Source organism: Pinus tabuliformis, chromosome 3_2 (genome assembly GCF_031772625.1).
Source record: "Pinus tabuliformis cultivar Carrire ecotype Pingquan chromosome 3_2, CPIR1, whole genome shotgun sequence".
NCBI classification, from domain to species: Eukaryota; Viridiplantae; Streptophyta; class Pinopsida; order Pinales; family Pinaceae; genus Pinus; species Pinus tabuliformis.
In genome coordinates this window covers 1,028,097,316-1,028,121,359 of record NC_142302.1, presented here as the reverse complement: position 1 = coordinate 1,028,121,359, position 24,044 = coordinate 1,028,097,316, and the positions used below count along the sequence as shown (strand labels likewise).

The 24,044-nt window shown below is 40.2% G+C and overlaps 1 protein-coding gene across 4 annotated transcripts in view; it reads left to right on the top strand.

Moving 5' to 3' along the window:
• The first annotated feature begins 3,070 nt into the window (after window positions 1-3,070).
• The window catches only part of LOC149184091 (glycerophosphodiester phosphodiesterase GDPD4-like), a 257,656-nt gene continuing 236,682 nt past the window's right edge, over window positions 3,071-24,044 (top strand). For all 4 annotated transcript variants that reach the window (XR_016257226.1, XM_089417399.1, XM_089417400.1 and 1 more), the window contains exon 1: window positions 3,071-3,794. Coding sequence is in view for 3 of the 4 variants with exons in the window: in XM_089417399.1 (XP_089273525.1) it covers window positions 3,624-3,794 (171 nt within the window). In the remaining variant the exon portion in view is untranslated. The remainder of the gene's footprint in view (window positions 3,795-24,044) is intronic.

The following is a 24,044-nucleotide window of genomic DNA, read 5'->3' as shown; positions in this document are numbered from 1 at the left end:
TGCTTGATCATGAGCAAGTTCAAAATAAAAATTTCGGTACCTTATGAGATAATGTTGAGTGAAACAGGAGCAACTTCCATTGAAGCAATTGCTATGGTGCGACTCATAAGATACTTAAAAAGAATTGAACAAATGAGAGTAGGTAGATGGCCTAATGTTATCTTCAATGAAGGCATGAGTGAAAGAAAGAAAACATGGATGAAACAAAACTACACATGGATGCAAAAATGGAATATATACCTCAATGCCTGTCCCACAAATAGCAAGGAGCTAATGGATTTTGTTATGGAGAAGTTTCGTAAAAAGGTATGGGGAAAAGAGTTGGATAGAAAGAAGAAATATGACATTGAAGAATTCAACCCTACGTGTGATTTACAACAAAAAGAGTTCATTGGAGCTAGCATTTCGTGGAGGGCAAAAGTTCTTATTGCTCAATTAAGGACCGACTCACATCAACTTCGGTGTGAAACAGGACGGTGGAAAAGCCCTAAAGAAGCTTGGGAAGAACATGTGTGTATATTTTGCACGTCTGGGGCTGTGGAATCGGAAAAACATTTCATTTTGGAATGTGATGCATTCAAAGACATCAGAGAAAGTTATGAGAACATGTTAACATCAATTTCTTGGCATTGTCTTTTTAGCGAGGGGATCATTGGAAGATCGTGTCATCTCATCATCAATTTGAATCGGAAAAGGACTGAATTGCAAAGAGCGAAACACAGAGAACCAATGGTCTCGTAGACTATTTTTAGTCTCTTGGACCTTAAAATATCATTTCATTTCTATGCTTAAAAAACAACAGGAGAAGTTATGCAGATATGTTGACAGCTAGCTCTTGGGATAATCTGTTTAGCGAGGAGTTTGTCCAAAAGTTGGGAGCATTTCTTGTGAAGCTTCACAAAAAAAGACCAAATACATCATGCAGATGAAGAAGCAATCTATCTAATAAGCTATTTTGCTTCATAGACGTTAAAATAATTTATATATTTATTTCTTCTTCTTTAAACACAAGAACTTTAGAACACTAGTGCGACTTTGCACTCCCATTGTCAACCAATGGCTTCATGTTCATGAGAATTTTCAACTCCAATGGAATCTTCAAACAAGTCAAGGATTTGCCCTGTTGTAAAATAGGTGCCGCCGTTGCAAATGTAATCTTCAAGATTGCTAGTTCGAAACTCATCGTTCCTACCAAAGAAAACGAGAAAGCTTGAATTCCTCTGAGATCGCGCCACAGGTACGCCATGACATTCTCACTGCGGATCAGAAGGCTGTCCGTGGTCCATCCCATGGCTTCTCTTTATTCAAGAATGACTACTACCTGAGCAGTACCTCTTCCTCGAGTAAAAGAGGGCTTCCTTGCTCTCCTCCAGGCATTTTCGGTGCTTCTACGGTTGACATCACATTTGTTAGGGGTTGAACTTGAGATGAATAGAATATAATTTTTGCTTTGCGCTGCACTCGATTATTCTATTATACTCTTTATGATGCTGGTTCGGCGGTCCTCTGTATCCTTTGCCCTAAAACTTCGAAAACTATCTCTGCCAATATCCTTCGTCGGTCGGTTGCATATGAGAAGCATCTCAATGACTTCCTCATTTCGTCTCGTATCTTCTTTTAAATCTAGAGTCAAGTATTCGAATCCTATACTATTCTCTCCAAGCTCGACAATGTTCGTCGCGTTCTCGTCAGAATGAGCCACACGTTTCTACCGCAGAGCCAAAATATGCACGGGGGAGGATTGGAGATTTCCCGCAATCAACAAAGGGGCGATGGACAAATAACCTAGATACAGAAAACCAATCTATTCACTCCCGTATAGTAGATTAAGGTTCACATTTCTCTGATCAGAGTCTTGGGATCTCCCGTGAAGGAGTAGAGCTCAGACCAGCGTGGGTACCAAAGATGATGCAGTTCCAAATTCTAATTCATAAACACATTTTCTGCAATTTCAAAGCAAAGCAAGGATACTAATATCTAGACTGGTGATGCCGAAGAGGAAATTCTTATTAATTTGTCAATCATGTGCAGTCTTACAAGTAGTGTGCAAATGCATTTTTATGCAATTATAGGTGATCATAACAATTATATGAAAATTAAATATGTTGTTCAAACCAAATGTATACCAAAATTAAATATGTTGTTGAAACCAAATGTATAAGTACATTTATAATTTTCTCCACAGTATTTTTTAAAATATCTTTTTAAGTTTTTACATGAATATTTTTAGTGCTATTCATCTCTAATATATCTCAATTTTCATCTCTAATATTTCTCATTTCTCTCAATCTTTTATTCCTAGATAGACTTTCTAGAATAGTCTATCACATTATGATTTTCTAATTATTACAAGTAAGAATTATTCTTTCATGTCTTCATAATACGTATTTTTCATGAAATTGGTTCATTTTCTATCTTTGCTTTTAGTCTTTACTGCTCTCTATTTTCATCTAGGATCTTTAGTCTTCTCAATCTTCTTGGCTTTCCATCATGTACCTGCAAACACAAACATATGTTGGAGCCCATATAAAAAGTCAGCATCCACCAGAATACATGGGTAGCCAACGACGGTATGCGCGAGTTCTTTAGGAAGCCTTTTCTTGTACATGGTCTATTAATTGTTTTACCATCATAGGTCTTCCTTAAGGTATACATCATTATCATTAGTCATCATCTTAAATTTTCTTTAGCTTCCTTGCAACCATACTCTTTATACTCCCACATCACAATAGTTCGAACACCTAATTTACAATTGATAACTATTCATATAAACTTACTTTTCATAAAATTTAAATCTCATTTCAAGTAAATAGTTATTTTTCAACCAAATATATTTAATGGTATAAATTTAAATATTTATTATATTTTTTCCAAAACTAAAATACATGGTACATTACCATGTATGATGATTTAAAAAACAATTATTATAATAAAAAATCCAAAAATCAGTCTTTAATATAAGTATTAGTCCCAAATATTTCCCTGAAATGCCATCTAACATGTCCTTTTCGTTGAAAATTTATATTCGATCAAATTATTTGCCCATTTACAACGTATTCGTGAAACTTCACATTCCATCTCCGAGCAATGTCGTGGAAAGCAATAAATGACCTTTTCAAATTGTGATTACCAAGGTAATCAAAGATTACATATGCAGAGTTCAATACTCGATTCCTTGAACTGCGAGTGATGATGAGAAGCCGAAGAATCGTAATCGTTGCATAAGTCAATGGTCTTTACAATTCCCTCACCAAATCGACGAAACCAACGAAGCGAATGAATCCCAACTTCCTCGAAATGAGACGCAGGATACTTTTAATTTCAAAAGAACGACATCTTAAACACATTACAACTACGTCTGTGTGCAACTACAGTGGCCATCGCTATTTTTATTGAGTAACGAAGTTTAGGGACAGAGGTAGTTTACAATCTGTCTGGTACGCTGATCTATCAGAAATGAATGGAATAGTGACTTTTTATCCTTGAATTTCGAACAATCTCTCCAACCTGCACTTAAGAGAAATGAGACCGCGATTTTTGTCCGAGAACAATTGAATTGAATATTTTGGCGAATGTGGGGTTTGTACTGCTACATTAAAAACCAAAGTTCGTGACGGAATTGGATGGAGGAAAAGGGTTTAATGGCTAAATCCTCGTCCTTCTCTTCACAGTGGTTCCGGAGAAGGAGGCGCAGGTTCTCGTCCAGGACATTTGTGCGATTCTTTGCGTTTTTAGCGATTATGGCATTCTTGCCACCGATCTTCTTTCATTTCAGATTAAAGCGGCATGACCAGGTACACCCATATTTCCATTTTATCATGGATTTGGAATTTTTTTCCCGTCAAAATCAGACAAATTTTCACCAGCAAAGTTTTCTATCCAGTTGCTTCGGCTTTTTGAAAAGAAAATTAAAGCTATTGGATCAACGCGTTTATGCTCGGTGATTTATTATTACAAGCACTATCGAGAACTGCCAATTATAACAAATACAATAAGTTTCAGTTTTGGTTCATTTTGGGTAGAGTGCTATGAAGGATAACATTCAAATTTAGTAAATTCACTCAATTTTAGTAAATTCATTTTATTTTCAGTGATTCAGAAAACACATTCATAATCAGTCTTATTTCTTTGGTGAGCTAGACGTATTTTTGCTTTTTGATATGCGGGGAGCTATCAACCCTAGTTCTGCATTATCATGGGAAAGCTATTTTTAACTGGGGACCACCAAACTCAGCTAACTCCTACATATGATCAGGTCAGGAGTTCGCGCCCACTGGGGTTTGAACAAGGTTGTTATTGTGGCGAGACCCTATTTCAACCAGTAAACCACCACCCGACAGACATACATGCACAGGAGGTCTATGAAATTAACGTGTTTCAATATATTTTACCCCAATTAGGTTGAGATATAGGGCTCTGGATCGAGTTCTTTTTGCATCCAAGGTTTTTGTTAAGCTTAACGGCAAGAACTGACCAAGTTTAGAAAGCTCAGGCCATGTTTGTGTTAAGTAAGAAGTTTGGCTATTTAGCAATGCATCAGTTCCTGTTTACTGTAGAAGTGTTTGAATAAGGGTCGTTTTTGGGGGACAACCCTATTTCAACCAGTAAACCACCACCTGACATACATACATCCACAGGAGCTCTAAGAAATTAATGTGTTACAATTTATTTGATCTCAGACTAAGATTATATTACAGGTAAGATAATTACAAAGATCCATCTATGCCTGTAGGCTAATATTATCTACAAAACAGAGCTTTAGAGTTGCTTTGTCAACTTTTCTACCCCAAAACCGCCCAGCTTCCTTTAGAATTGTTTAATGTTCCAAGGTAAACCTTAGGAGACTTTAACAACAAACCATAAACAGAGAAGTGTGACATTTCATGCCTTTTGGCAAAAATATATTCAGGAAATGTTGGCTTTATGTGGAAATGCATGGCTAAGATCAAGGCTAGTAGCTACTAGGTTCCACTGAATTGTTGTCTGTGGGTCACTCCTCTTCTATGATTAACCTAGACCTGTCACAAGTATTCTGGTCAGAATCTGATCACTTTCTGCAGTTTGTTCCACTCTTTCAACATGTTGTTTTTGACTTTGGACTATGTCAACCCCTACATTGGCCTTTGCTTTCCTCTACTGTCTGCAAAACACTTGGCAGTTGAGCTTGAGATCCTTCATTTGCACATGCAGGCTATGCAGGTATTTAGTGAGGCCGAGGTCCTTTAAGGTTCGCCTAGGAGACATTTGCTAAAAAAGTCCTGCACAAAAGAACCTTGTTACTTCTATAGTTTGATGACGACTTTTGATATCCAATTTGGGGTTCTAAAGGGTCATAAAGAGCAAAAATATGTTCAAGAACAGCATTCAAATTCCTGTACTTGAGGTTGCAGGTAACTTGAGTAAGGGCCACATTGGCAGTCCTCCTTGAGGTGTGCAAGAAGGAACATCATTTGATTATTAAGCATGAAAGAGTTGACTTTTGTTGTAGTGCTCATGATGCCTGGTAGAGTCTCCAACCCATTGAATGTAGTAGAACTTCAAAGATATAAGAGAGAATCCACCATAAAAGTTCAGAAATAAACCATTGAACATTCAAGATACTAAAACATTCACCATGAACAACTTCGAGAATACGGAGAGAAGAAATCTTAATGTAGGATAACACTCAAGTACTCTTATGAAAGGAATCACTCCACAAGCCATGCCTGCTACAAGACAATACAATCCAAAACACATCCAATACAATGATACTCATAGTATTTGTTGAAAATGTAGCGAGTAAAGGTCTTTTGGCTTGTGCCTTAGCTAGTGAAGACCTCGATTTGTCTTTCTCTTAGTATGAGCACGAGCTCATGAGTTAGACTTTAGTTATGATGAGTTTATTTCCAGTTTACTGAATAGTCATCAAGATGGCATGTGTAGAGTTGGAGCTTCAGTTAAGTGGAGTCTTCATTAGTTTGACTACAGTATGAGGTGGCAATTACAAGTTCAGTTAGAGTGAGTTAGTCTTCAGTCTTGATTGAAGGGAGAACGAGTTAATACTCCAAGTATTGATTGGAGAGAGAATAAGTTGGACTCTCAGTTAACTTGTCAATGAGAACTTGAGTTTCTAAATTGAGCTAGGTCCCTTGCATGCTTGAATTGGGTTTATAAAGAGGAGGACGAAGGCATGGGAAATCATAAGTTTTGTACACAAGGTTTGTGAGACAAGACAATTCACAAGTTTGTGAGATCATCATTGATTGTGGAGAGCGCAGAAAGCTTGTGTCCTAAGAAATAGGAGATCATGAGTGTGCAAGGATTTAGGAGATTGATTGTGCTCATTTTTGAGGAAGCTTGGGTCCTAAGAAATATGAGGCACAAGTGTGCTAGGAAATAGGAGCCAGACTTTTAGGTCCCTATAATATTAGTGTAGCCTCCATATTGTTATTGTTGTGCCCCATAGAAGCCCACTATTGTTATTGTTGTGCCCTTACATTCTTATTGTTATGTAGGCCCTAATTATATTTTGACCCTTTAGACTCTTGTATATGCCAAGGAGGTTTTGTCATTTGAATTATCCAAGAATTGTTCATTTATGTGATGTAAAGGGAGTTTTCCCCCTCGAAGTGGCTTATTTTTTGGTCGTCGATCTATCTTTTCTTATGTTTCTGTACAATTTTTGATCTGGATACGTAAAATTTGGTACTAGAGCTCTTGATCCTGGGGGTTTGTTGCTTCAAGAGGTTGCTAATTTGCTGGTTTAGTACAGGAGGCTACTTCACGGAAGTGGAAGCCAAAATGGCTTCATGATACCTTGAAGGAAGCTTGAGAGTTAGTGGGAAAACCCAAGTGGTCAGTTAGGGAGAGCAGATCACCAGAGTGGTTTGGTGCCTATTTGGCTATTGTGAGTAGCATTGTTGAGACCGAGCGTTCTAGCTATGAGGAGGCTGTAGGCCAACAAGTCTGAAGGGATGCCATGGTGGAAGAGTATACTTCCATCATGAAGAATGATGTGTGGGAGATAGTGCCGAGGCATGAGGGGAAGTCAATGTTGACTTCTAGGTGGCTCTACAAGATCAACCATGTCACAAATGGAAACATTGAGAAGTACAAAGCTCAGTTTGTGGCTCGATGGTTTTGCAGGTTAAGGGAGTCAATTATGAGGAGATCTTCGCTCCAATTGCTCGATATACCTCTATTAGATCAGTGGTCTCTATAGCAGCAAAAATTGGTTGGAAGATCCACTAGATAGATGTGAAGATTGCATTTTTGAATGGTATTATTCAAGAGGAGGTGTACATTGAGCAATCACAGGGCATTGAGGTGCATGGGAGGGAGTCCCATTTTTGTAGGTTGAAGAAGGCATTATATGTCCTGAAGCAAGCTCTGAGAGCTTGTTATTCTTGGATAGACACCAACTTGCAACAAATGGATTTCAGGAAGAGTGATGTTGATCCAAATCTCAATTGCATTGTGATTGGTGAGGATCCTCTCATTATTGTACTATATGTGGATGCTTCATGTATTACATGTATAATCATTAATGAGACTTGTAGATCACTGCAAGCGTGATCTTGCTTCAGCGTTTGAGATGACAGACATTGTATTGATGCATTATTTCTTGGGATTAGAGGTGTGGTAGGAGGAGGGTCATATCATTCTGGGACAGGACAAATATGCAGTAGACATTTTTATGAGATTTCATATGGAGGATTGTAGGCTCATGCCCATGCCTATGATTACCAACTAGAAGAAGCTTCACATTTTTGAGTCCGAGTTGGTTGATCCCACGATGTATCGTCAATTGATAGGCTCATTGATGTATCTGGTCAAGACTAGACTAAACATCTACTTTTTAGTTAACACTCTTAGTCAATTTATGGTGGAGCCTAGGAGAGTGCATTGGGTGGATGCAAGACATTTGCTTCGGTATCTGCAGAGGACAATGTATTATGGTCTGGAGTATGGACTATGTTAAGGGGGATGGAGTGAGGATGACTGGATATACAAACTCAAACTGCATAGGATGTGTTGGTGACAAGAAAAGAACTTCTGGGTGTTGTTTTAGGTTAGGCTCAGTAGTTGTATCATGGTTCAGATTGAAACAATAGTTAGTAGCACTGAGTTTTGTCGAGGCAGGGTACATGGCAGCTTGTCAGGCTTAGTTGTGAGGCAATTTGGCTTTGCAAGATGTTGGTGGGCTTATTTGGTTAGCAGTTGGGGCATATAATGATTTATTGCGATAATCAGAGTTGCATAAAACCCATGGAGAATCCAGTTTTTTCATGACAAGTCAAAACACATAGGGATCATATACCACTTCATCGTGACTATGTTTAGAAAGGGGCAGTGCAACATGGATATTTATCTATTGATGAATAGATAGTCAATATTCTCATGAAGTCCTTACCAAGAGGCAAGCATGTTTACTTTAGAGACGAGATGGGTGTGGTGAAGGATGTGAAAATTCTATCACTGCAGCAACTGATTTACTTTTCCTACTTATTTCATCATAAGTTATTCATGAAATTACTTCAACAAACATTAAAATAAATACTGCTGCAGATATCACATCGTAATACAGAAACAAAAATATGCACACATTGACACAATTATTTTGGACTAATGTCCCCGGAAAAACCCAATGTGGGAAAACCAGTGCAGCAAGGGAGGATTTTATTATTCAGCAATTTTCTTGTACAACAGGGTGCCAAACTGGCTTACCCACAGATAGACAAACTTCCAGCACTTTCCTAAACCCAGCGTAGGCCCTACTGACCTCTGCGTCAGCCTGAAACCCTCTGCGTCAGCCTGAAACCCTCTGTGTCAGCCTACTGAGGCTCTGCGCAGCCTCTCTGGGCTTTTGCGTCACTCCTGCAGCCTCTGTGTGGATGACGCAGGCCCTTCTGGCTCTACGCAGTCTCTGCTGCCTCTGCGTGGCTTCCTTTGGCTCTGCGTCTGCCTCTTCTGTGCTGATCTCCCGTCTCTCTGTTTCGTACTTGCTGCCTCCTGACTGCTCTCCAGACCACTGGTTCAATTTCTCAGCAAACCCCGCTCCAGAAATTGAACTGACTGGTCTCCCTTAGTGTGTTCTCCAAGTGCCCCTCAAGCCTCCTCTTATACTTTTTCTGTTGACATCTCAATGGCCGAGATTAAGTCCCTAATCAACGACTAAGATTAGATCTGGCTTGATCCATGTCTTTTGGACCATTCTAACACAGATTCATATTAATACACATTAATATTTTATTTTCCCTAAGTTTAGACTTAAGGACTCCATTAAAAATATTAATTATTTTAATATCTTCTGATCTGTTTAGAATCTGCCCAAACCCTTTTTGGGTATTGGAGATCTCATGTGCCCCAACCTCTCCACCAAATTTCGTGGCTAGAGCACATTCGATGCTACTCCAAATCAACACTCCTTCTTAGCGAGGACTATGCTCTAGCAATACTCCTCACTGAGTATTACTTTGATCATCCGGCATTGGTACCTATGCTGATGCTAGGCCTCCCTGCCCAACATCCTCTGCACTGCTGCATCCTGTACTGCTGCCCATGGTTCTGCCACTGCCACTGCTGCATCTGTATGACAACTCCCTCTGCATCCATGCTATTGCTGGTCCTTTCTCCCAGCACTGCATCTGCACTGCACCTTCCTCTGCATCTGTGCTGCTGTTGGTCCTTTCTCCCAACATTGCATCTGCAACTCCCTTTGCATCTGTGCTGCTGTTGGTCCTTTCTCCCAACATTGCATCTGCACTGCAACTCCCTCTTCATTTGTGTTGCTAACACACTACTTCTGAAAGGGGTTCTTTACCATCCCCATCTTTTCCCTGAAGTAGTCAAATTTTGACTTTCCAAGGGCCTTGGTGAGGATATCTGCCACTTGTTCCCCTGTAGGAGTGTAGCTCAACTGTATAGCTCCACGTTGGACACAATCTCTAACAAAGTGACACCGGATATCAATATGCTTTGACCTATCATGAAATACTGGATTCTCAGAGAGTTTGATGCAACTCTGATTATCACACATGATCCTGGTCGCCTCCATATTTCTTCTAAATAGGTTTACCAACAGTTTTCTAAGCCATATGGCCTCACACGAAGCTGTGCTTGCTGCCATATATTCTGCCTCAGACGAGCTCAGAGCCACAGACTTCTGTTTCCTACTGCACCAGGAGGTTATTCCTGATCCAATGTTGAAACAGTACCTAGAGGTACTTTTTCGATCCACTGAACTTCCTGCCCAATCTGCATCAGTAAATCCACTCAAACTGATATCCTTCCCCTTGTTGTACAAGAGCCCATAATCAACTGTTCCCTATAAATACCTGAGAACGTGCTTGGCTGCTGCCCAGTGAGCCTTCTTTGGTTCCACCATGAACTGATTGAGGGTGTTGATAGCGTAGCAAATATCTGGCCTGGTATTGACTAGATACATCAGGGACCCTATCAGCTGTCGGCATAGGGTGGGATCGACATCCTTGTCTTCTGATGCATCAATCTTCTTCTAGTTGGTGATCATTGGTGTAGCCATAGATCTACAGTCTCCCATTCCGAACCTTTTCAGAATTTCTGTAGCATACCTTCCTTGCCCAAGGAAGATTTCTCCTTTCTGTTGCCAAACTTCCAACCCTAGAAAATAGTGCATTCGTCCTAGATCCTTCATATCGAACTCTGTGGCTAGATTCTTCTTGAATCTTCAATGAGTCTGGATGATCCTGTCAGGAAGAGATCATCCACATATAATACTAAGATAAGTGGCTCGCTCTCTACGACCAGATAGTAGAGATTCGAATCTGCGTCACTCTTGACAAACCCCATCTTCTGCATGTAGCCATCTATTCAACCATACCACGCTCTTGGTGCCTGCTTCAGCCCATACAAGGCTTTCTTTAGTTTGCATACATGAGACTTCTTCTCATGAGTTTCAAAGCCCTCTCGTTGTTCAATGTATACTTCTTCTTCTATTACCCCGTTTAGAATTTCCGTCTTGACATCCATCTGATGGATCTCCCATCCCATCTGGGCTGCAAGAGATATCACGGTCCTAATAGATGTATACCTAGCTATCGGCGTGAAGGTTTCCTCATAGTCAATCCCTTCCTTTTGAGCATACCCCTTAGCCACAAACCTGGCCTTATATTTTTCAATACTGCTGTCCGCAACATATTTGATCTTGTAGATCCATCTTGAACCTACCACAGATCTGTCTTGAGGCCTTGACACCACCTCCCAGACATCGTTTACCATTATGGAGTTATACTCCTCCACCATTGCATCTAGCCAGACCTGATGTTGAGCTGCCTCCTTGAAGCTGGCAGGCTCTCCATCTTGAGCTACTAACGCCTGATACCTGTCTGGCTGTTTTCGCTCCCTTTTACTGTTCCTTGGCTCTCCGATGAAGTTCTCTGCATCACGCAGAATCTGACGAAGTTCCCTGCTGGTTCTTCCTCTGCCAACAGGTGCTTCTGTTTGCTCCTCTTCCTCATCCTGAGAATCTTCTTGATCTGAGGAAGGATTCTTCACTTCCGTTGGTTGAAGAGGCATGACCAACGGATCCTCTTTCGACTGCTCCTTGGAAGGCATTTCGCAAGATCTTCTGAAAGCTCTGTCCTCCATGAACTTTACATCTCATCGTACTACTACCTTCCTGCTCCCTAGAAGATAGATCCTATATGCCTTAGCGTTCTTGCTATATCCTGCCAGATACCCCTTTTCTGCAGTCTGATCTAGCTTCTTCCTCTTTTCTTCGGGTATGCGACAATATGCCAAACTCCCAAATATCCTGAAATGACTGACTTCAGGTGTCTTCCCAGTGAAGACTTTCTCTGGAGTAATCTTGCCCAATGCCCGATGAGGAGTCCTGTTCTGAACGTAGACAGTTGTGTTGCATGCTTCTGCCCACAGGAATTTTGGCATATCCTGATCATACAACATGGCCCTAGCTGCTTCTACAATAGTCTTGTTTTTCCTTTCTGCCACCCCATTCTACTCCGGATTGTAGGGAGTTGTCCACTCTCTTTTGATGCCCTCCTTAGTGCAAAAATCAGTGAAGTCCTTATCGACATATTCTCCACCATTATTTGAGCGCAAGACTTTTATTTTCTTACCTGTCAGATTCTCCACTAGAGCCTTGAACTCCTTGAATCGACAGAAAACCTCATCCTTGGTTTTCAAAAAATAGATCCAAGTTTTCCTCGAGTGGTCATCAATGAAAGTAAGGAAATACTTGGCACCGCTGAGAGCTTTGACGGACATAGGTCCGTAGATATCTGAGTGTATCAATCCTAGTACACTCTTGGCCCTGTGGTTGCTCCTAGGAAATGCCGCCTTGGCATACTTTCCTAGAGCGCATCCCCTGCATACATCATCTCGTTCCGTACTCAGATTCGGAACTCTTGTTACAGTGCTCTTGAGAATTCTCAGAGCTCCATGGTGCAAGTGACCCATCCTTCTGTGCCATAGTTCGTTCAAGTCTTTGTCCCCATGACTGCCTATTAGTGCCATCGAAGATTCTAGTTGTAATCTGTACAACCAATTACTTTTGATCCCGATCTGCACTTTCTTTTTCCAGCTTGGGTGTTTGACGTATACCTTTTCCTTGATGAAGTAGATGTCATAGCCCTTGCCTTGTAGTTGTGACACAGAAAGTAAGTTCATCCCCAATCATGGCACATGCAGCACATTTATGGCACCGAACCGCTCTCCCGATTCTGTCTGAAAAACTATGGTACCCTTTCCTACTGGAGTACACTTTGAATTGTTCCCCATGGTGATCTGAAAGTTCATCTTCTCTTCTCGATATTCTGAGAAACACTCCCTGATTCTCGTCATATGCCACGGGGCTCCATTGTCTATATACCATACTTCTGATGATGCAATACTAGTCATGCACGCCACTTCTTCTTCCAACCTGGAAGCCAACATAGAGAAATCGAAATCTCTCTCTTTTGTGAAATCTTCTGAAAATCTGCGTGAGTCCCCTGAGGTGGATGCCTTTGCATCGTGGTCTTGACCTATAACTGATTTTCCCTTTCTGTCTCTGATTACTTGCTCTGATACCATGTGAAAATTCTATCATTGCAGCAACTGATTTAAGTGTGAAAATTCTATCTCTGTAGCGATTGATTTAAGTTGAAAATTCTATCACTGCAGCCACTGATTTACTTTTCCTACTTATTTCATCATAAGTTATTCATGAAATTACTTCAACAAACATTAAAATAAATACTGCTGCAAATATCACATCATAATACAGAAACAAAAATATGCACACATTGACACAATTATTTTGGACTAATGTCCCCGGAAAAACCCAATGTGGGAAAACCGGTGCAGCAAGGGAGGATTTTATTATTCAGCAATTTTCTTGTACAACAGGGTGCCAAACTGGCTTACCCACAGATAGACAAACTTCCAGCACTTTCCTAAACCCAGCGTAGGCCCTACTGACCTCTGCTACAGCCTGAAACCCTCTGCGTCAGCCTATTGAGGCTCTGCGCAACCTCTCTGGGCTTCTGCGTCACTCCTGCAGCCTTTGTGTGGATGACGCAGACCCTTCTGGCTCTGTGCAGTCTCTGTTGCCTCTGCGTGGCTTCCTCTGGCTCTGCGTCTGCCTCTTCTGCGCTAATCTCCCGTCTCTCTGTTCCGTACTTGCTGCCTCTTAACTGCTCTCCAGACCACTGATTCAATTTCTCAGCAAACCCCGTTCCAGAAATTGAACTGGCTGGTCTCCCTCAGTGTGTTCTCCAAGTGCCCCTCAAGCCTCCTCTTATACTTTTTTCCAACGGCCGAGATTAAGTCCCTAATCAACGACTAAGATTAGATCTGGCTTGATCCATGTCTTTTGGACCTTTCTAACACAGATTCATATTAATACACATTAATATTTTATTTTCCCTAAGTTTAGACTTAGGGACTCCATTAAAAATATTAATTATTTTAATATCTCCTGATTTGTTTAGGATCTGCCGAAACCCTTTCTGGGTATTGGAGATCTCATGTGCCCCAACCTCTCCACCAAATTTCGTGGCTAGAGCACATCCGATGCTACCTTAAATCAACAAAGGACACTTTCCTCAGTAAGAGGGAGTGTCAAAAAAAGTGTACCAAGGACAAGTGTTCCTAAGGCTTTGTGTATAGCCTAGGAAAAAGTGTCCTAACATGGTCCCCTTGACTTAACTTTATGAGAAATAAATCTAAAGTGACTTTATGAGACATGAAGTCATAAAGTGACTTTTTAAGTTAATTAATGAAAAGAGGACTTAGGGGATAAAGTGATTTATGGGTCAATGAGAGACTAAATCCCCACCCTTGATCTCAATGGCTAAGATCTAATTTCAACCATTGGATCTTAGGGTTAGGCCTCTCTTCACTATGAGACAACAAAAATAAAACTCGAGGAGGAATTAGGCACCATTTGCATGCTTTCTTCATGAGATTTGGAGAAGAAGAGAAAAGGAGGTTGAGAGAGCTATTTACAATAGGAGAAGGGCAAAGTACATCAGGTACAACAACAAAGTACAATAGCTAAGCAACACGAATTTCAAGAGAGAGGCTGAGCAAGCTAAGCATGGAATTTGAGGGAAGGGCAACGTGATTTTCGAGGGTATGGGCGTGAATTTCTAAGAGGGTTGATAGGCATTGATTGCTTGCTATTATAGTCAATAAAATCGAGACCGACGAGGCATGAATCCCGAGGAGAGTTTGTGCATTTATTGCATTATCATTGCATAGAATTTGAGGGCGTCTAAGTACAATTTTCGGAGCTGTTAGAGTAGGGATTTCGAGGCTATCAGTGGCTCAAAATTCTAGCTAGTCTGTGTGTTAACTTTGAGGCAAGTTGCACGAATTTTGATGGGAATTGAAAAGCATTAATTGTTGTTAGATTGTACAACAGTGGAATGATTTTCTAAGTGCGCTGAGCATGAAAATCTAGGAGTTGTCAGGCAAAAAATTCAAGGATCCATAGCACAGTCTCCAAGGAATTGTGGGCATGAATTCAGGGAGATAAGTTAACTATGTTTGCTGTCATTTATTGCTGTAATAATTTCTTTGAAACAATAGAATCTCTCTCTCTCTCTCTCTCTCTCTCACTAGTTTCCCCTTCGGGGTTTTTCTAAGGTCATTAGATTGAAATTCCTTGTGTCAAAATTGTGTGTCTGCTTGTATTTTTTCTCAGCAAAAGTGAAAGATTGGAGTAGGCTCATGTGTTTCTTTGAAAAATATTCATGTTTATGACAACGATATAAAACATGTGGGTTGGGCGTTAAACTTGATGTGATTTCACAAAACTTGTGTAACAATCCCGAAATTAAAACATGCAACTAATTAGATCAATTATGTGATTTACAATCAACACACCTCTATTCAACTAATTAGCATAGAATTTTTGAGAAATAGGAGCAAAGACAACTTACCTGTAGCGATGATATTCCTTACTTGTAATTTCGGAGTTGAACGCTATTTGAATCTCGCTAACTGCAACAAAGTTTTGGGGATGACTCTCCACCCAACCGTAGGCTCAACTGCACATAATCTTTCTACAACTGGCCACCCTCGAGCCCTCAATCAATGTACTACTGCCAGGGAATCCTTTGTCTCACCACACTTTTCTCCCCAGAGAATGGGGGAAGGAATGATGAATCTCATCTTCCTCTTCGTCTATTAAATAGACCAAACAATGGAAAGGGGACCGCATGCACACATTCCATGTGTCAACATGCAACTTTTATTTCTTTATTTTAAGTTTTACTTAATTTAATATTTCTCTTAATTTAATTCTTTCTTATTTTATTCCTTTTTACTTTTTATTAACTTTACTTATTTTTACTATTTTTATAGTTCTCTTAATTTAAGTCTTTCTTATTTTATTTTACTTTTTGTTAACTTTACTTATTTTTACTATTTTTATAGTTTATTTATATATATATTTATTTAGAACTCCAGTATTATTATTTACTATTTTATTTATTTATTATTATCTTTTCTTTAATTTTCTGTTATTTATTTATATTATTATCTTTTTTTTATTGTTTATCATTTATTTGCTTACATTTTAATATTATATTATTTTATTTATTATTTATTATTTTCATTATTATTAGGGGACATTACAACTTGAAACCAGGTTGGGCCTAAACAAATTTTCTACATTTCATTCATAATGTTTCACTTGGAATATGCATTTTGACCTTTTTATTTCAAAAGTGCATCTTTGACCCTACTACTTCACACGTGCTAGCTGGAACTCGCTTGCATTTCTTGAGAAATTCGACATTTCTTGTCTTTTAGGCTTGAACACACTTGCGTGGGTGTTATAAAGCATTTTAGTGCATATGCAATGTAAAATAGGAGACGTGCTACATAAAATGTAATTGCCACCTTTTTACTGATGTCCACATCCCCTTCGTAGGCTGAGTTATGCTTGAGAAATGATTCTTTTGCCAAAATTTCAATGTGGCATGTCTAGTAGGTATCATGACAATCCTTTTGAGCCATTGTTGAATTTTGGTCTTGGGAATCTTGTGCATTGGAATATGTGGAGCACCCCATAAAATATGGAATGCTGTGAATTGTGAGACTGCCATGTGGAGAAACTAAACTATACCGTACCATGGGCAACGAGATGCATACAAACTCTATGACACATGACCATGTGGAAGAGACATAGGTGCGCTCAAGACACAAGCTAGATTGGCCCTACATAGTGTGATCACCCTTACAAAACTGATGGTTCATCTAATCCATGTGTCCAAGTAGATCCATACCAAGACCTCCAATCCTATCCAGGATGAAAAACTTGAGATTGTGGACTAAAAGAATTGGGCATGGCCGACCATCATAGGTCTAGGATACCACAATACATAATCATCACTTGGCTTACAAGGCTTTTGACTTGCATCTCTTTGGACTTACAATGCTATTGTCATGAAAAGTACGAAAGTACCTCCCTAGGAGGTGACAAGAACCATGCTAATTTAATAGGTGTTGGGAGTTTATCCGCCTCCTTATTTTCCTTAACCAACAATGTTGTTCTAAGCTTCTCTCAAATGTGAGGCACATAGTTGTAAAAAAAAAGGAGATTGTGCACCATTAAATAAAAAGAAGTCGAGATACAAAAAGAACCCAATGCTAAGATCAACCTCCTCTCATAGTGCTTGTTGAAAGTTCATGCCTAGTGGAGCACCATCTTGCCTCTTTCTTGTTGTTTGAAATGTAGTCCCACTCCCACTTATGCTTGATGGTTTCCTTAAGAATAGAAGAGGATCCTCATCTTTGTGTATCCTACTTGCTGCTGCCATCTTGTCCAAGCCAATAGTGTTGAAGCTAGTGGTAGCTTCAGAAGGTCTTCTACATAGGCTTGGTGTCTTGGCACATGGAAGACATTATTTGCCTCTTCTAGGTGCTTTCTTGGTGGAGTAAATGATTTATGTCTTCTTTCCTAAGTCTAACTTTAGACAAGTACAATAATTAAAGTCAATTAATTATTGTGGACTATTAAGTCATTTCTAAGGATAAATAATTTAATTATTTAAGTGACTTGGAAATAATCTCAACCATTGATCTCCAAGATGTTTCTAGAAGGGAGATTAGGGTTAGGGATTTGGGCTTAATGAAGATTATAAAGGAAACCTAGCGAAGAGGTGAAGACACACAAAACTCAAGTGAGCAAGTCATGACAAAGAGAGTGATTTTCTCTAAGTGCGAGTGGCTCAATGGACTAGGAACACAAAGGAGAAGTGCGAGTGGATTGAGGGCAAATCCAGGAGGTTGAGTGAAGGAGATTGCAGGGTTGAGTTGTTGGAGGGAGATCAATTTGATCTGGATGAAGCCAAATTGCTGGAGGGCCGAGTTTTCCCTAGTGCATAGTAGTGGCACGCAAGGATGGTGCAAGTTGATCTTGCTGGTTGTTTATTCGGTCCGATCTGTCTAGGTCGATTTCTTCCAGAGGCTGAATTACTTGGATTGAATTCGTTTTTTGGGAGCCGAGTTAAAGGTTTTGGATATTGTATTTTTCCTTGTATCCTGTGGGTTGAAAACCCATATTTTCCAAATTAATAGATGACAAAGAATTGTTGTGAGTGAATTGATTGATCTCTCTGAGTTAATTTCTGCTGCATATATTTATTTTTAGAAGTTGAAAATACCAATGAGTTTATTTTTCGATGATTCAATGTTTATTTGGGTAAATAAATAAATTGTTGGGGATAAAATAAATTGCCGTTAGAAAATAAATCTGATCGGTATTTGAAATTTAACATGGTATCAGAGCATTCTAGAAGATTCTGAAAGAGATATGAGATCACGATGGTTTGCAACAGTGTAATTATTTCTTAAATTTTTGCAGTTGTGTTTTGTGGCCGTGGTCAATTTGTAGAGACGACATCATTGAGTAGTTTGCGACATGAAGACATGTTGGATGGGCAACAAATTTCAGTCCTAGGTGTTAATTTTAGGGCTTGATTGTTCTTTGCTATAGATAATTGCGCTTTCAAACTTATTCACCATTTAACATAACAATCACTCCATAACATTATTTCAGCATTAACAATTATATAGAAAGAACAATAACATCAACAATGCAGCAGAATAGTAAAGAGCAACAAAAGAAAAACATGCACAAATAGAGACACCACGATTTAGGTTAGAGACCAGGGCAAAACCCCACAAGGGGGAAAACCCAACCAGATTCTTCTTCTATTAGATATTCATAAATTGTTTAGCTAAGATACAAAGTACATCCATAAGGAGATACATCAATTACATAAGGCCTCCTAAGGCTAACTCGAGTTAGTTCACAACTTTGTTTGTGAACTGAATGATTTGATCTCCGATAATCAAACAAGTCCAAGAGGGATGCTATCATATCTCTTTCCATGTACGACAAATCATTGCCAACCAATTATCAAGCAATTGCCATTCCATTACTGTCATCATGGATCATAAGCAAGGTTACTGTCATATGTGTCATCGACACATTGGGTCACTGCCACTGTCACTGTTTAGTAGATCACAATCATGTAGAATTCAGTCACATCCCATGGGAATTGTGTTGAAAGTGGCAACTAGGGCCAAACTCTACATGGGTCATCTTATTTATGATAGCTGATATTTTTCTTGGATTCCTCTCTGCGCTCTTCGAGAGGTGTAGGATTGATCTAAAGAACATCCGATTCCGACATGTACAGATAAAGATATGAATTTATTTATATTATAATTGTCAAGGTCGGCCAGCAAGCAAAACAGGCATTCAAACTTCCAGCTCATCCTCAATGTTGCATATAAAAGGAGGAGACATGAAGTCATTTTATCATCATCTCATCTTCACACATCTCTCTCTCCTCACTTGATTGGGTACGCAAATCTGGCAGCTGTCTCTCACACGTGCGAAGGAAGGAGGATTTGTTTGACTGCATTGACCAGTTTGACTGAATTGCAGAGGTTGTTTCTTGGGCTGCGTTGACCAGCGTTGACCTCCTCTTGACTGCGGATTTGGGTGAGGAACTTCTCCTTGGTAGGCTGCAGATCTGGGCACTGAAATCGAGGTGATTTGACCTCCCATTTGACCAACGTTGACTGCCCTAGGGCTGGCTGCAGTTTGACTTTCGTTGACCAGCTTTTGACTGGACTTTTTTAGACTATTTTGGGTTGTTTGGGCTTGCTGTTGGAGGCCGAAGTTGACTGGGTTTGACCGAGCTGCTTAGAGGAAGAATTCTGCCTTGTTTGACCAGCATTGACTTTTCTGGTTAGGGCTTTTCTGCTACTGTCATAAATTATCAGATTTGTAAATTTGTACTCTCTCTCTCTCTGTTGAACTATTGAAGAATATAAGAAGAATTGATCAAGGGTTTCCCCACATTGGGGTTTGTCCCTGGCTGGTGCCACATCTTGTGTCCTCTTGTCTTGGCTTGTCTTCTATTGTTTATGTTTATGTTCTATCTGCATTTTACTATCATGCTAATGTGATTGCTAAACTGGATATTGATATTGGGCTAATAAAGAAATTGAAGTAAATTGCTCTTAAGCATAGAACATACCATTGTTACCTAAAATTAACATGGTATCAGAGTTGAGGTGAAGACAAAGCCCAAGCAAGAGTGAAAGAGCAATCATCGAAGATAGTTGGACAAGGACAAAAGGCTCAATGGGTTCCTCATCCCACTTCCCGGCTGAAGACAAGCTCCGTGAAAAGTCTGACTATCATGGATGGAAGATGTCTCTTGATCTGACCTTGGAAGAACAAGAAGTGTTGGATTATGTGAAGGGTAAAATCCCTGAGCCTCCTTCAAATGCACCGGCTGCTATGAAGAACAACTACAATAAGGCTGAAGTCAAAGCAAAGAAGATTATCAGAGATTCCATTGACAAGCGTCTGGTGGCCTACATCTCCGATTTGAACACCTTTAAGGAGATCTACGACAAGTTGGTTAGCATGTTCAAGGTTAGTGATGCAAATCAAATTTTATTTCTCAAAAATAAGTTGAAGGATATTAAGAAGGGCAAGGACGAGGATATTCAATCCTACTTCTTAAGGATCACTGAAATCAAGAATGATCTATTTTCGATTGGAGAGGTCATTCTTGACAGGGAACTTACTATCACTACCCTTGGAGGACTCCCACCTGAGTGGTATATATTTAGAACCACTATTCTCAATAATGATCGAATTCCAGGATTTGAAGAATTGATGTCGAGATGCATTCAAGAAGAAACAAGAATGGTGGAGCAAGAAATGCCTTCTAATAGAAGCAACCCCACTGCTTTCTCCGCTCATGCCAAAAGGAGAAATAATGCAGGATCTAAAGGTCATTTCAATGGAAAGGCTGGATCTAAGGGTGGAAGGAAGGGTAGGTGCTTTGTTTGCAATAAGTTTGTCCACTATGCAAGGGAATGTCCAAATAGAAGGGACACATCACATGATGATGATCACAATCATTCCAGGGGTAACTTCAACAACAACAATCAAAGGAATGGCAGGTTCAATGGCAAAGGAAAAAGGAATGCGGGACATCAAGGAAATGGTCAACCCTCCAAGAAAGCAAGGAACTCCAGGTATGAAGAATCAAATGTTGTTAACAATAAGCAAAAGGAGTACCATCTTATATCGACACCCTCCACCTCTCCTCCGAACACTTTGGGGAATTGGCTAATTGATAATGGTGCCTCAAGGCACTTCACCAGATACAAGGAAGCTCTCTCTAATCTGATAGAGAAGGAGACAAACTTGGAGATTATTCTTAGAGACGATGCCACCTATCCCGTGAAGGGAGTAGGGAACGTTACCCTTCAATTGAATCAAGTTAACACGATTCATTTACAAGAAGTTCTATATGTACCTGATCTCAAGAAGAACCCGGTGTCCATTTCGGCAATGGAAGACAAAGGATACAAGGTGGCATTCATCGATGGAAAGGTATGTGTTTGGAAAAGGAATTTTAAAGATGCTTTTACTATTGTGTTCAAGGTTGACACTTTGTATCAAGTTGGAGGAAGTCCATTGGGAGCCATGCCTTGCAACACATCTCTATAATCTGAACTATGGAACCGGAGGTTTGCCCATCTTCATTATAAGGCTCTTCCCGATGTGAGACAGATGGTGACAGGTATGCCCGAGTTCAAAGTACAGCATGAAGGTGTATATCCGGGATGTGCCGAAGGAATATCTACAAGGGGACCGTTCCCCTCAAGTAATAGCAAGACCACAGATATATTGCAGTTGATCCACTCCGACATATTTGGTATGATGCCCATAAACTCTTTGGGAGGATACTTATATTATCTCACCTTTACGGATGATTATTCTCGCAAGACTTGGATCTACTTCTTGAAAAAGAAGGATGAAGTGTTCACCTGGTTCCGTCACTTCAAAGCCATGATCGAAAACCAATCCGAGAAGAGAATCAAGATATTGAGGACTGATAATGGGACTGAGTATGAATCAAATGAATTCCATGATTATTGTAGAGAAGCTGGCATTAAGAGGGAGACCACAACACCATACACTCCCAAGCAGAATGGTGTGGCTGAAAGGAAGAATCGTATTATTGTAGACGCTGTTCGTGCCATGTTTCATGATTAAGGGCTTCCGAAGTTCCTATGGGCCGAAGCTGCAAATACCGCTGTGTATATTCAAAACCGATGCCCTCATCAAGCATTGGATTCCAAGACTCCCGATTCCCGAAGAAGTGTTCACTAGTAAGAAACCTGATGTCTCTCATTTTAGAATTTTTGGAAGTCATTTATATTTTCATGTGCCGAAAGAGAAAAGAAGCAAATTGGGTGCATCAGGGAAGAAAGGAATCTTTGTGGGCTATAATGAAAATTCTAAGGGCTATAGAATTTATGTGGCTGGTCAAAGGGAAGTTGAGATAAGTCATGATGTCACCTTTGATGAAGATATGGCCTTCAGCGAGATCAACAACCTTCCTATCCCAAGGAAGGACACAGAGGACGAGACGATGCCTGATATTGATGAACCTGTGGATCCTATTGATCCTCCTCCCCAAGAGCCCTCCTCCTCCAAGAGGAGACCCTCGTGGCTTAGGGAGACTCTCAAAGATGCCGAGAGACATATTGCACCAAGGGTGACTTTCCATGAGAGCAAGAAGTTGAACAGGTATCAAGGATACTTGACCGTCATGAGCACTATCATTCAAAATGAGCCTTCATCATTTGAAGAAGCTGTGAAGCAACAAGTATGGAAGGATGCTATGAATGAAGAATACGAGTCTATTATGAAGAATGATGTCTGGGATGTGATTTCTAGACCCTAGGACAAATCAATTGTCACCTCTAAGTGGCTCTACAAAATCAAGCATGGAGTTGATGGAAGTGCAGAAAAGTTCAAGGCTTGCTTTGTTGCTCGAGGCTTCTCTCAAAAGGAAGGTGTAGATTACGATGAGATATTTGCACTTGTTGCCCGATACACCACCATTCGCTCGATCATAGCCCTTGTTGCCTCGCAAGGATGGAACCTACATCAGATGGATGTCAAGACCGCTTTCTTGCATGGTTCGATCAAAGAGGAAGTCTATGTGGAACAACCCGAGGGGTTTGAGGTTCATGACCGAGAATCTCATGTATGCAGGTTGAAGAAAGCTCTCTATGGCTTGAAGCAAGCACCCTGGGCTTGGTATGAGAGGATTGATAGCTATCTGATGAAGCTGAGATTCACTAGAAGTGAAGTCGATCCGAACCTTTACTTTAAGGTTGAAAATGATAAACCTCTCATACTGGTACTTTATGTGGACGACCTCTTTCTGACAGGTGCAGACCCTCTCATTCACAAATGTAAGAGGGAGTTGGCTTCTAAATTTGAGATGAAGGACCTAGGATTGATGCACTACTTCCTAAGGTTGGAGGTCTAGCAAAAGCCAGGAGAAATTTTCCTATCTCAAGGAAAGTATGTTGTGAAGATATTGGAAAGATTTGGGATGGTGGATTGCAAGCCTGTGACTAACCCGATGGAACTTAACTCCAAGAAGTTATGTGGTAGTGCTGCTAGACCTGAATTGTGAAATGCTTTTGAGTATCGTCAACTCATAGGAGTGCTGATGTCCTTGGTGAACTCCCGTCCAGACATATGTTTTGCAGTTAATACGTTGAGCCAATATATGGTTGAGCCTCACCATATACATTGGATTGGTGCCAAGAATCTTTTGAGATATCTTCGGGGCACAATCACTCATCGACTGAGATACACTACGAGAGATGTGAGGCTGCATGGTTATTTTGATGTTGATTGGGTCGACAGTGTGGTGGATCGCAAGAGCGCTTATGGGTGCTGTTTTTCTTTGGGTTCTGCTTCGATATCCTGGATGAGAAGGAAGCAGAAATCGGTTGCCTTGAGCACCGCTGAGGCCGAATACATAGTTGCTAGTATGGCCTCCTGTGAAGCTGTCTGGTTGAGGAAGCTCTTCAGTGAGCTATTTGGACATGTGTTGGATACCACCGTGATCCTCTGCGACAACCAGAGTGGGATCCGATTATCAGAGAATCCCGTATTTCATGATCGCTCCAAGCACATAGATATCAGGTACCACTTTATTCGGGAT